This window comes from Poecilia reticulata, linkage group LG5 (assembly GCF_000633615.1).
Source record: "Poecilia reticulata strain Guanapo linkage group LG5, Guppy_female_1.0+MT, whole genome shotgun sequence".
Classification (NCBI taxonomy): domain Eukaryota; kingdom Metazoa; phylum Chordata; class Actinopteri; order Cyprinodontiformes; family Poeciliidae; genus Poecilia; species Poecilia reticulata.
This window is the reverse complement of record NC_024335.1, coordinates 31,773,526-31,786,652: the sequence shown is the minus strand read 5'-3', so window position 1 is coordinate 31,786,652 and position 13,127 is coordinate 31,773,526. Positions and strand designations below refer to the sequence as shown.

The following is a 13,127-nucleotide window of genomic DNA, read 5'->3' as shown; positions in this document are numbered from 1 at the left end:
GTCCAGTTTTTGCAATGTACAGTATGATACATGTCAGTGATAAAATCTGAGCAGATTGCTGCTTTTAAAGCTTTTCAACATTAATGAATGCACCTGGAGGCCTCAAAGGCTATTTTTAAATAAACTTACACCTGAAATACTTTAAATCATTTTCTTATAACCACTGAATAAGCATTTACAGTTTAATTAAATTCACCTGGTGACTTGGTCCCACTCTTATTTCACCTTGTGTGCTGTTCAGGCTCCTGAAATAAAACAAAATGCAACTTATAACAGCATTTTGAAGTATATAAAAGGATTTCTATGTAAATGAAACTGAGTGAAAGCATATCTACCTGATATGTTACAGTACAGTCAATTATTATACAGTATATGCAGACAAACAGTATGATCTAATATGCCTCCTGTATCATCCGAGGCTTTCCTCCGATCGCCTGGCACTGATTTCAGCTACAGATCATCATCCCGCCCCTCGCTCCTGGGATCCAATCTCAGCTCACAGTTTCTTCTATTACGTGAATGAAATCCGACTCCACAGCGGCTGCAAAACACTGTCAATCAATCACGCATAAGCTGCTAATTTTTACGGTCACCATTACGAGAACAGTGTGTGCTGTTCGCAGATCTTAACAAGTTGGCAGTAAAGCACGCTGCGTCTACCTGTTTAGTAAAAAAAAAAAAAAAAAAAAACGGCAGCTTAAGTGTGCTATCGGTAATAAACCATAAAGGTTAGCATCCATAAGACGTTAATGTACATTAGCAACGAGCTGCACAGATAGGCGCTTAGCCTCAGGGTGAATTAAACAGCTGGTTCACTAAATGTTAAAACAAGTGTTTAGTAACAGAATAATTTAAATTATGCCTCGGGATATAAGTGTTAGCCACATTAAAGCGAGCAAAGAGGCGTTTTCCCAGCGGGAGCCGCTAGCTGCTAACGAGGTAACATCTAGCTTGTTAGCCACACACGAACTTCGTGACCACTGACACTCCGGCTATTAAACACGAACGGCCCTCAAAGTAACGCCGCCGGACACAAAAAGAAGCATTTAACACACACTGACCACAAACGCAACGCGAATGACAAGTTATTGAAGTTACCTGCGCGGACTGAACAGGTCGTCCATGTCGACGGATGTTTGGTTGGTTGTGGCTTGTTGACACTACGCAGCACAGTGGGCGAGACACACACACACACACATACACACACCAACTGTGCGAATCCCCTATTACATGGCTATTCAAAATGGAGGCGGTGTAGTGTAGAGACTCGCTCTATTTTTTCAGTGCAGTGACCTCAACAGCCACAGCGTAGCGTTCACATTTTATCTGGATGTACATTACTGAGCATGTGCTGCAGACACGCTGGGCTTCATCAACACTTACTGCTGCTGTTGCTGCACAGTCAGCCATGAATCTTAACAGCTTATCATACTGTGTGTGCACTGTTGCGGTCATCAACACTGTTATGCAAGACATTCCTATCGCGAATACGACTGCCTTCTTAATAATGTAAGAACTGCTGCTAGCATCTTATTACCCTTTGTTGGTTTTCAAAAAGAAGCATTTATATTAAAACCAAAAAAAAGGCAAATGAGCATTAAAACTTATTTGAATTGTAAAGTTTGGGAACACCCATAAATATTTAAAATGCGCAAAATTTGTTAGAGGTGTCCAAACTGCGGTCCGTGGGGTCCATTGTGACCCCAGGACAGATTTTCTATGGCCTCCCGAATAAATTATGGGTCTAATTTGGCCTTGCACCAAAGCTGGTTGACAGATGGTATTTAATTAGGGCAAACTTGAGACAAAAAAAAGTTAGGCACAGCACAAAATACTCTTTTCATAACCAGCCTTTTGTTTTTTTTTTATTATTTCAAACTTGTGGAGGGCACAACTAGTATTAACATTGGAGTCCATGAACTCTTAACTCTACTATACCAGGTGGTATGGATCTTTTTAAGCACACTGGCTGTTGTAATCTCCCTTTCTTTTTCAGCCAGACTTGTTTTTGTTTTCTTAAATGCTGCCTTGCAGGTCCTGATAAGCAGGATAATCAACCTGACTGGGAACAACCCATCGTGTTTCCTGACAATATTTTTTATGGCCTACGAGCTGGGTTTATTCATCACGCATAGATGAATAAATATGACGTGGTTATTTTCTTTAGTATAGATTTTTTTTTTCTTATTGCTGTCTTTTTCTTTGGCCAGTAGAGGATCCCATAGGCTAAATTCAGCTGCGATCTCTCTCCAGCTTTGTCACACTCCTTCACTGACTTAGTGTGATTTGAAAATAAGCTCCCGGTGACAATGACAATAGTTTGTAAAGCACTGCAACTCTGAGACATGTTAAATCATATTCATTTGGTACTTAATGTAATTTAGTCAAAACCTATATCAGTCCTAAAACCAGAATTATTGAGCTTTTGCCGATTTTAAGACATTTCTCACTTTTTTATGCCATTAGGCTCAGAAAGATGATGAGGACTTGCTTTTTCACTCGTTCATTTGTGGATTTACAGCAGTGCTTGGGTTTGTCATGCATTGGCTTGACCCACTGTGGAGAAACCACCTGCTCTAGGACAGATGGGAACTTTTTGCATTCAGAAAGATTCATAGTGGTTGCTCAGTCTGCAAAACAACTAACAGCCACTGAACTTCAACCTCTGCGATTGACTGTTGGTGTGAGACTCCGATTGGCTGTATCATGTCACTCTGCAAAACAGCCTGAATGTAAACCAAACTCAATGTAAAATGTGCTCAACTCCAGTTTGAACTTTAACTACTTAGTACTTTCTTATGCAAAGAACCAAAGTTGATGTAAGATCTAAGAAAACTCTCCTTTAAGTAAAAAAAAAAAACAACTTTAACATCAGAAAGGCTCACAAAAGTGACTTGATAGCATGACTTACCATATATTACCGTTTCTTCCCTCCATTTACATAAGTAAACAAAGCATGCAGGGCATAGAATAATCACCAGCAAACATGTTTTCTCCAGTTAACAGCAGGTATGAACAGGAAGAACAGAAAGGTCTTAATCTGGGATTTAAATTTGGGTCTCCAACATGCATTGAAAACCTCCAGGACAAAAAGAGAAAAATGACACAAAATAACTAATAATTTAATGGTATTTTTTCCACTAACAAAACTTTATTATCCTCATCTCCAAAGTGCAAGTGTTTGTTGTGAAAACAATATACTGCAATCAGATCTATTATTTTTATCACCAGAGCTCATGGCTGACAGGTCTGGTAGTTTTTACTTACTGAGAGAAGGACTTCTACACATCTAATTGTTAAACTGAAGTGTTCACACACATTTTTGCATTCACCAGTAAATGTCTCATTCACTCAATCACGGGATTCCTGAAGTTTTTCCCAGCAAACTGAGCCTTGTCCCCCAACTCCTCCTCAATTCTGCCAGAGAAAGGGGGAAAAAAAGCAGAGTGTTTTAATTCAGCAAACATTAAAACATTTCTGAACTGGCAGTTCAAACTGCAGTTTTAGATATTCTAAACGATACAATAGAATATTTTTCAAAAACGATTTATTGCTCTTTAACTTTTATAGTGTCATAAATACAAATGTAAAATTTAGTGTTTTTTGTGTTTAATGTAACAGACCAACTGGCAGAGAGACTACAATTATAGTTAGTGGGTGAGACTTGCAAACACTTTTGCAAGGTATTGTATTTAGAAGGTTTTCAGTCTAATTATAGTTTATTGTAGTTGTAAGCAATTATTAGTACAAAAGAAGAGAGTGAAATAGGTTATTTTGACAAAATGACAGAAATCACTAAGTTTTTCAATGAAACTAAAGCTCACCTCAGGATCTGGTTGTATTTAGCCAAGCGCTCAGAACGACAAGGAGCCCCCGTCTTGATCTGGATATGATAAAAACATTTAGTTTTTGATTCCCAGACACATTGATTGACTGCTGGTGACCAGCTTCAAGTCTGTAATTTATTATCCACTCCAAAAAGGTGAAAGTTCGTCATGTATATTATCTGCTTGCATATGTTTATTTAAAGCCTGAACATTGCTCTGTATATTACCTGTCCTGTGCATAGTCCAACCACCAGATCGGCTATGAAGGTGTCCTCAGTTTCCCCGGAGCGGTGGCTCACCATCACACCCCAGCCGCTCTCCTGGGCCATCTTACACCTGCAGGGCGCAGAGACATTTCACTGGAGTGTCACCGTCATACTGGTAACTGTGGGGTGAACTGATGTCGACTTACGCCTTCATTGACTCTGTAACTGTTCCAATCTGATTGACTTTGAGCAGCAGACAGTTGCAGGCCTTTTCCTCCACCGCCTTGCAGATGCGGCTGGGATTCGTTACAGTTAAATCGTCTCCGACAACCTGGATGTCTGTACTCTCTGTGAAGTTGGTCCAGGCCGCCCAGTCGTCCTGGTCAAACGGATCCTCAATGGACACCACTGAATAAAAGGTTAAGCAGGTTTTCATTAGACACATAGTGTGTAATAGTACAAATAACACCCCATATCCATAAGCTTTTGAAACCTATTTCAATGTTAAAATTCAGGCTGTTTGTCACATGCAGCTGAATCACCTCAGTTAGTTTCAGTGCTGCTAAAATATATAATGGCTTCTAAATTAGCCAGTCAAGTAATGTGCCTAAGTGTTTTAGCTTCCCAAGCTGCATTCTCTTCCTAATAATTTATGCACTAATAAAAAAAAAATCTTCAAATAGGTAAGTTTTCTTTAAATAATTTGATTTTAAGTTCCACAGAAAAATCAGCAAACAGGTAAATTATTAATGATAAATATGCTAGGGTCCACGGTAGGCCAGAAAGTTCAAATTTGACCTGATCTAACAAGAACACCTTCTACTGTCCCCTACACGGCCTGCAGAAAACTTTAACAGGTAACCTCTGAAGTTGTCTGGTTGTAGTGGATTTTCTGTAAGGGTATCAAAGCAAAGTGGGATAAAAATGAATGCATGACACACTTTTGAAGTCCTTATTTCCTAGTTATGAGATAATTTGCATTTGTGTGTCACATAAAATCACCTTTAAACACAATAGAGTTTGTAATTGTAACATGACAAAAGAGAAAATGTTCAAGGGGCATGAACAGATTGCATGGCACCGTTTATCCTCAATCATCTTGTAGTTAAATAATTAATTGCGTCCTACTCTCTTCCTGCTAATCAATGTGTCAAAACTTACAAACCTGGATAATCCTTCACAAAGCTCCTGTAGAGATCAGCCAGCTCATCTGGGGCGATGTAGCGGCTCGGGTCGTCAGGCGACTTGAAGTCCAGGTCGTATTTTCCGTCCCGGTAGAACTCGGACGCAGCTACGTCCATGCCGATCACGACCTCCTCTGTGTACCCGGCTTTAGCGATGGCCTCCTTAAGGAGCTCCAGAGCTTCAGGGATTCACAGCCAGCGCAAGCACATATGGAAAAATGAAACATTTTACTGTCAACATGCTGTTGTGACTTTCTGTTGCTTTTTGCTATTAAAATGACAAATGTGATCATGGAAGTCTTCAGGGAACTGAATTGTATGTAGACCTATGTTAGTCGCATGTTTCTGTTGTTGCACTTTGTCAAAAGCCAGTTGGAATGGCATCAATAGTAGGAATGCCCACCCTCCTTGTTTTCCAATATGTTTGGAGCAAAGCCGCCTTCGTCGCCCACATTCGTGGCATCCTGTCCATATTTCTTCTTGATGACATTTTTCAGGTTGTGGTAAACCTCTGCTCCGATACGCATGGCTTCCTTGAAGGTGCTGGCACCGATGGGCAGGATCATGAACTCCTGCATGGCGAGCTTGTTACCAGCGTGAGAGCCGCCGTTGATCACATTGAAGGCCTGGTGGTGGCGGAAAACAGAAGAGACACAAAGCCTGTAGTTAACAGAACGAGAGGAACCCTGTGAATGTGCGTTTGCTGTTTAATGAAAAGTCTCACCGGCACGGGCAACATGACTTCAGGGTTACCTGCCAGGTCAGCAATGTGGCGGTACAGGGGAACGTCTTTTTCTGCAGCGCCAGCTTTGCAAACAGCCAGAGAAACACCGAGGATGGCGTTTGCACCAAATTTGGCTACAATAAAGGAAAAGATTAATGAAAGCTTAGCAGTAAGACAACAAACTACACACATTTTATGCACACGAGATTCCAGATAAAATTGAAGCAGACATTGAAGATAGCTATAGGTGAAGTTACACAGAGATGGTTTGTTACATTTGTTCTCGGTGCCGTCCAAATCGATCATCATCTGGTCAATTTTCTCTTGGTCAACCACAGACACATCCTGAGGAAACAGAAAGTGTCACACATCTGATTTACATCAGTGAGGACAAATCAAACACTGGGAACATAACTGCTGTCTTACCTCACTGACAAGTGCAGGGGCGATAGTTGAATTAATGTGTTCGACAGCCTGGGAGACGCCTGTATTGAGGAGTTAGTTATGCTTTCACTGCATAATGCACAAGTCACTCACAGGGACAAACTACAGAACACATTACACCTTTAATGCTCCTAATTTGCACCAAATTTATGAGTGACAATGTTTTAGTCTAATAGAGAGGTTAATCAGAGTGAAAAAAATCCACATTGTATTGATGCTGGAGCCAATCCAATGTTGTATATTAAAATAATTTGATTTGGGGGCCTTCCAGCTAACATCAACTACTACAGCTTGACTAAAGGTGCATTCCCACTGCAGGAATGTGTAAAAGAACCAAGGTATAAGGTATAAAAAAATATTTTAAAAAGATAGAAAGTCTTTACTGTCCAACTACATGGAATAAAGTGGAACATTTTCAACATCAAGAATTCTTCCTTGATAACCAACTAATTTATTTTTGTACAAAATACAGTTACAGTGCAACTAGGGGGCCCCCTGTGGTTCGGAGGGTTTATTATGCCTTCGATCATCTGTCATATTTTGCTCTCCATTCACCACATGAATGAGATGGAGCACACAGATACATGAAAGAGATGTAAATTTTTAAACTATGAGGGAAATAAAGCCTGTTAGAATTTTAGGTAAAGGCACAAATTCAGCAAGCTGTTTCCACCATTGAACAACAATAATGACACACAGACCTTTCCCCAGGAAGCGAGACTTGTCATTGTCTCTCAGCTCCAGAGCTTCATAGATACCAGTAGAAGCACCGCTGGGAACAGCAGCCCGAAACAGACCTGGAAATCATCCAGAGGCACAAGAACACCAAACACAATGAATAAACAACTCAAAAAAGCTTAAATTTTCCCCCCAGAAGATTTACATTTTTACCCGAGCCACACTGTTACTGTATTCAAGTTTAGCAGGAGGATGCTGCATGGTAATGGTGGTGACAATACAATGTGCATAAAGTGTGCAAAAGCAGCAATATTATATAAGGTCAGGTTGCTGCTTAACAAGTTTCCAGAAACAGACGGATGTTCAGTCATTGCTTTCAGATTTCTTTGCAAACACTGCTACAGGTTGAAAGTGTGTAGCAGTGTAGCACAAAGGCAACATTTACCAATTTCTCCTGAAAGTTTTGCAAGCAGTTTGTTGGTAAAGCAATTAAAGTGCTTTGGGGAGTTCACGTAAATGATGTTTGAGAAATTGGAAGACAGCCAAAGTTCAATTACAGTTCATCATTATAAGAATACAGTGTCAATTCAATTTACATCCTGAAATTCAGGAACAGAAACGTATTGAAGTCAAGTGTGCAGGCCTACCTTTGTCAGTGTAAAGATCAACCTCCACTGTGGGGTTTCCACGAGAATCAAAGATTTCTCTGGCGTGGATCTTAATAATAGACATGGTGCACACCTGAAGATGAGACACAGGCACACTTGCTAATACTGAAACAAGCAAACAAAAAGATTTAAATGAAGTTATCACTGGGTAACATTAATCACTGAACCTCTTCCTCTAGCTGGAGTACTCAAAAATATCCTGACCTAGCTGCAAGCTTAGGAGAGACAACAGACAAACTGTTGCTTTAATTGGATTAGGCTTGTTCAGCTGATGAGTCACATGGATGGCAGGATAATGAACCATCTGCCAGAGAACTGGAGACAGGGAAGGGTGTAGTTGCTTTTAGAAAGCTTGGGTTTATAGCTCTGAATTTCAGCCATGTCATCATGAAAGTTTAAAACAGAACTCCGTCACTCTATAGCCACTCTGCAAATAATATATCATATCATGATATCATGATATAACAGCTTTCAATAAGTTGCACGAATCATGCTCTGAAAACCAGAAGCAGCAGAGTAATTATGCTCCTCACCTAAATATGTGGCTAAGATCCTTTTATGGGGCCCGGCAGGGTGCAGCGGCAAAGAGCAACACATGTATGGAAGCCTTAGTCCTCCAAGCTGTCTGGGATTCAAGTCTGACCAACAACCTTTATCACGTCTTCCCCATCTCTCATAACCCACCTTTTGTCTGATAAAAAATAAGAGTGGCATGCATTTGCATTTTTCTCCTTTTACTCTGATGTCACGAAATAAAATCCAGAGAAACAATCCAGAGACTTCCAAAGTAATTTAATGAGGCTTTAGGAGGATAACCAGCTTCACCTGGATAACATATTTGCTTTTAAACTGAAATGCATAAAATGCATTTCTGCACACTTAATCGGCCTTTGAGCAGAGGAGCAACAGGAGCCTCGAGCTTTTGGCAGCAGCAGAAACAGAGCCACATTATTTTCTTCTTCTCTGCCTTGAGATACAATCTCTGCTCTTCTGGCCTGCAGCTTTGGACAGGAAGCCACTTCCTCTGATGTTTGCTGCAGAGGTATTTTGGCGGAGAAAAAGTAGCCAACAACAAAGAGAGCTTTGTGTCAACTGGCTTTGGTCGCTATATCTGTACATATTTTCTTAGTTATGAGCAGACCCTGATAAACGTTTTGCCTCCTCGCCCTCTGACCAGGTTTAGTGGGAAATATTGAAACGTTGCAATTTCTGGTAAAACAGAGGACTTATCTGCGACTCTCGACCGTTTGATAGCTGGAGATGGGCACCAGCACCCCTCCTGACCCCAATGGGATAAGGGTGCAAGAAAATGGATGGATGGATTGATGGATCAACATTTATCAGTTTTTAGTTGTTTTTTAGTAGGGCTGCACAGTGGTGCAGTTGGTAGAGCTGTTGCCTTGCAGCAAGAAGGTTCTGGGTTCAATTTCCGGCCCCGGTCTTTCTGCATGGAGTTTGCATGTTCTCCCTGTGCATGTGTGGGCTTTCTCCGGGTACTCCAGTTTCAGTCCAAAAACATGACTGTGAGGTTAATTGGCCTTTCCAAATTGCCCCTAGGTGTGCGTGCGTGTGTGTGTGCATGGTTGTGTGTCCTGTGTGTCTCTGTGTTGCCCTGCGACAGACTGGTGACCTGTCCAGGGTGACCCCGCCTCTCGCCTGGAAGGTTAGCTGGAGATAGGCACCAGCAACCCTCCCAAACCCAACCCCACTAAGGGACAAGGGTGTAAAGACGATGGATGGAAAGTTGTTTTGTTTATATTACTTTTGTCAGACTCAAGTTATTTCATTGACCATTGTGGGTTTTTCATTTATTAACAGAGGTACCTACAAGTTTTCCCAAGTGTGTCTTGGTTTAAGTGGTTTGTCCAGTTATATACACCATATATGGTGCATATGAGGATTTTTTGTGTTCTGCTTCTGATACATTCATACAGTAAGATCCTTCATATTTGTAGCCTCTCTTCAAACAACGGATTTAGTAAAATAAGCAAATGTGAGGAAAATTTAACTAAAACAGCTAAACTTTATTTCAAGCTAATCGGGTTCATTAAATTTGACAATATCTGTGAACTCAAGAGACTTCAGTCTCTTGAGTTCACAGATATTGTTTGTTTGTTTGTTTGTTTGTTGAAAGTTTTATGTTTGTTTGTTGAAAGTGAATCAAAAGCTCCTTATAGTTTAAAGGTGTGCAAATTAGACAACCCAGGTTTTGAATGTTTTTCTGTTCTTTTACCCATAGCAGATTTATTTGCTAAAAAGATAATTATACTCCTAAAAAGATAATTATCGAGAAAAAGCACAAGGACCAGAACTGAGGCCAAGGCAGGAGAGTTACAGCTTGTGGGTAGACTATAAAGACGAGTCCGGGACCTGCAAAATAAACCACAAAGGAAATGGTTTATTTAGTTTCTAGTATTGTGGGGCTGATACTAAAAGCATGGCGGTACTCAAGCAAAAACCAGATTTACATCTGTACCTGATTTAGCAACAGCGGAAATGTCGACACCCTGCTTTTGTGACATGTAGCAAAACAGCAACTCCAGATAAAAAACTGCTTCCACTGTTTACCAAGCAAAGATAGAAGGAGTCTCTGCAAAAAGAAAGACAGAAGCAACTTGTATCATGTAAGACACAAATTGTAAACAGTCTGGCAACCATATCACAAGTGATGTGTCATTTAGTTGTAGTACGTATAAAGTTGGGATTTGAACTTAGGACCTCCTTCCTGCAAGGCAACAGAATAAACAACTGTGGAATTGCTGTAGGAATGAACTATAGTCTTTTCTGACCAATACTAGATCCATAAAGACTCCTCTAAGGTGCTCACCTGTAACAGTCATTGTTATACTTGTTGCAGCTCCCGAGAGCGGTCAAAAATCCCAAGCACAGAGCAAATGAATAAAACATTTGTGTTCCAGGATCCATCCAGACCTATGAGACAGTCAGGGCAAGTTTGTCCAGTTACACTCAAAATAAATTAAAAGGAAGTGCAAAGCGAGCCGTGCAGGATTGGGGTACAGATAGTGCTTTATACCATGTAAAGCTCCTGGAAGAGTCACTCCTCTGATTAACAGCAATACTAACAAGAAGAGGGGGAATGTAGCTGTGAAGTAGGTCGCCTGCATAAAATAGTAAAAAAAAAAATCATCCGTCCTGTTAGCAAGATAAACTTAAAAACATTGGCTGGAAACAGCAGTTGTGTCTGCCTCCATGTCTGTCTAATTGCCACCTTTCCAGGAGGTGGTCATGCACCTTCTCCTCCATAATAAGACTTCATTTATCTCCAGTACATAGTTGATGGCAGGGGGGCAACTACACATTATTCAGGTGGATGCGAAAACATAAAATATGCATTTTATGAATCTAAATCTAATGGTATTGAATATTATTTTTGGAATTTCTAAAATATATGTTTGCAAAATATTTTGTATTAACAGATAAAGAGCCTTAAATATATATTCAGTTACAGCACAAATAGTTGCAATACACAACAACCTGAGGTATAATGTGGGTTTAATCAGTTACATGTCCTGACTGACAGATCACAAAGGTTTACAACAAAATGTCTAATTCCAAAATGTCATCTTTTGGAATGACAAAAGATGACAGGGCCAGTTTACAGGCCCTGTCAGGGCCTGTAAACTGGGTTCAGGGCCAGTTTACAGGCCCTGAACCCAAATGTGCCATTCAATGTTCTTTATATATTTGGTATAGAGGTGTTTTCCCATATTTTTGCTGATTAGATAGAATTTTAAACAAGAGGGAGCTAAGAATCCTTGCAGTGATGAAGAAAGTTTGTGTCTGTCCAAAATGTTCCAGGACTTACTGCCAAAACTCCAGAACAGAGGATGACAAAGATGCATTCCTTCCAGTCCAGTTAGCAGAGCCATTATAGTGGTTTATTACCACACAGTTATCTGAAATATATGAAAACACTGAAAGGATAAACACAGCCATGTGGTTTGTTACATAGCAAAAATAAACTTCAATGTATTTTATTTGTACTTTATCCAATAGATGGGCATAACATTTACATTGCTGTGAAGTGGAAGGAAAGTAATACTAATACAAAAATTACAAAGTCTAATCTGTGCATATGTATTTAGTCCTCCTGCCTTTTGCAGTGTCCCTGTCAGCTTTAGTAAAGTTTCTGCCTCTCTGAACATCTGATTTTGAGTTTTCCCACTGATACTCAACTGGATTTGAAAACTTTAACCAGGCCTTCCAAACACATTCACCAAACATGCCTTGATATAAACTGTATTGTGCCTGTTACTGTGTTTGTGGTCTTGTTTTGCTAGAAAGTTCACCTGTATGTTTTTCCCCCCCCAGGATTGGCATAGATTTATCTCCCTCCATCTTCGCTATGAACTGTGATGCATCTTCCCACCACATTTCACCTTTGCAATGGTGTGTTATTGGGGGAGATGTTTATACATAGTATTTTGCATGTAACACAAAAGGTTTATATTTAGTCCAATCTGATCAGGACATCTTTCATCTTCCAGCTCTTACATAAATGACAGTTTTGTGCTGTGCTAGACTAATAAATGTCTGAGGTGTAAATCTCTGCAGCACCTTCAATGCTACTGTGGATCTTTGGGCTCAGATGTTGGATTAAATCATTCTCTGTGAGATGTTAAAAGCTGATATTGTTTGATCACTTAACTCTGTGTTTGCCCTCTGGGAATCTAAAAGAACGCCATGTTTCTTATGTTTTTTTGTTTGTTTGTTTGTTTGTTTGTTTTTGTGTCATAATTCGGTTTATGTTGGACTGTCATATTAAATTCAAACAAAATACGTAAATATTTTTTGTTTGAGTTAACAAGACAAAATGTGTAAAACTTGAATGGGTCTAAACCCTTTAAGGTTGTTTTTTTTACCAGTTACAGTCTTAACATCATACTGCTATTAAATTCAGTGTTGTGTTTTATTGTCATAGTTAATGAATTTACCGGTATTCCACATGTTGTTGCAGCTTGTCCAGGGCAATTCTGTAGAGAACAAAGCGAAAAAGTAGCGGAAAGCCCAGGCCAAAACTACGATGTAGCTGACACTAGCATAAAATAAAAAAATAAAAATAATCATCTGACTAGCATATCTCAATCCTGGAAATAGCAAATGACATAATTATTATTGGTTTACTGCATTTCATTTCAATTATTACAGTCTTTGTGAGCTTACTTACCTTCAAATAAGGGGCAGACCTTTCTCCAGCACATGATTCCCCCCTGACTTCCAGTGGGAAGTTTCCAGTGGGAATTCCACAGGTAACAAGAAAAAGTCCGTAAGGAATGAAGAATGCCCCTGAAAATGCCAACAAATGTTAATAAAAACTGCGAACATATAGTCAGACCAAAGAGCAGCCTTCAAAGGATGACTTCAGTTCTTGATGC

At 39.9% G+C, this 13,127-nt stretch overlaps 1 protein-coding gene across 1 annotated transcript; it reads right to left on the bottom strand.

The window, feature by feature from the left end:
- Positions 1–3,101: 3,101 nt before the first annotated feature.
- Positions 3,102–7,987, bottom strand: LOC103465589 (alpha-enolase-like). The gene is made up of 12 exons (XM_008410575.1): positions 7,899–7,987; positions 7,711–7,804; positions 7,087–7,182; positions 6,368–6,426; positions 6,217–6,286; positions 5,942–6,075; positions 5,621–5,843; positions 5,199–5,396; positions 4,240–4,441; positions 4,055–4,163; positions 3,825–3,883; positions 3,102–3,417 (listed from the first exon to the last, which is right to left on the bottom strand). The coding sequence occupies exons 2-12, from the start codon at positions 7,793–7,795 to the stop codon at positions 3,348–3,350; spliced, it is 1,305 nt and encodes a 434-aa protein (XP_008408797.1). The 5' UTR covers positions 7,796–7,804; positions 7,899–7,987; the 3' UTR covers positions 3,102–3,347.
- Between the last annotated feature and the right edge of the window lie 5,140 nt (positions 7,988–13,127).

Bases quoted from the DNA above. Each gene is read 5' to 3' on its own strand.
- LOC103465589 (XM_008410575.1), bottom strand. From the start codon at position 7,795: ATGTCTATTATTAAGATCCACGCCAGAGAAATCTTTGATTCTCGTGGA. The intron at 6,287-6,367 runs GTAAGACAGCAG...CTGTTTCCTCAG, and splicing joins CCCCTGCACTTGTCAGTGAG to GATGTGTCTGTGGTTGACCA. The intron at 3,884-4,054 runs GTAATATACAGA...TATCATATCCAG, and splicing joins TTGGACTATGCACAGGACAG to ATCAAGACGGGGGCTCCTTG.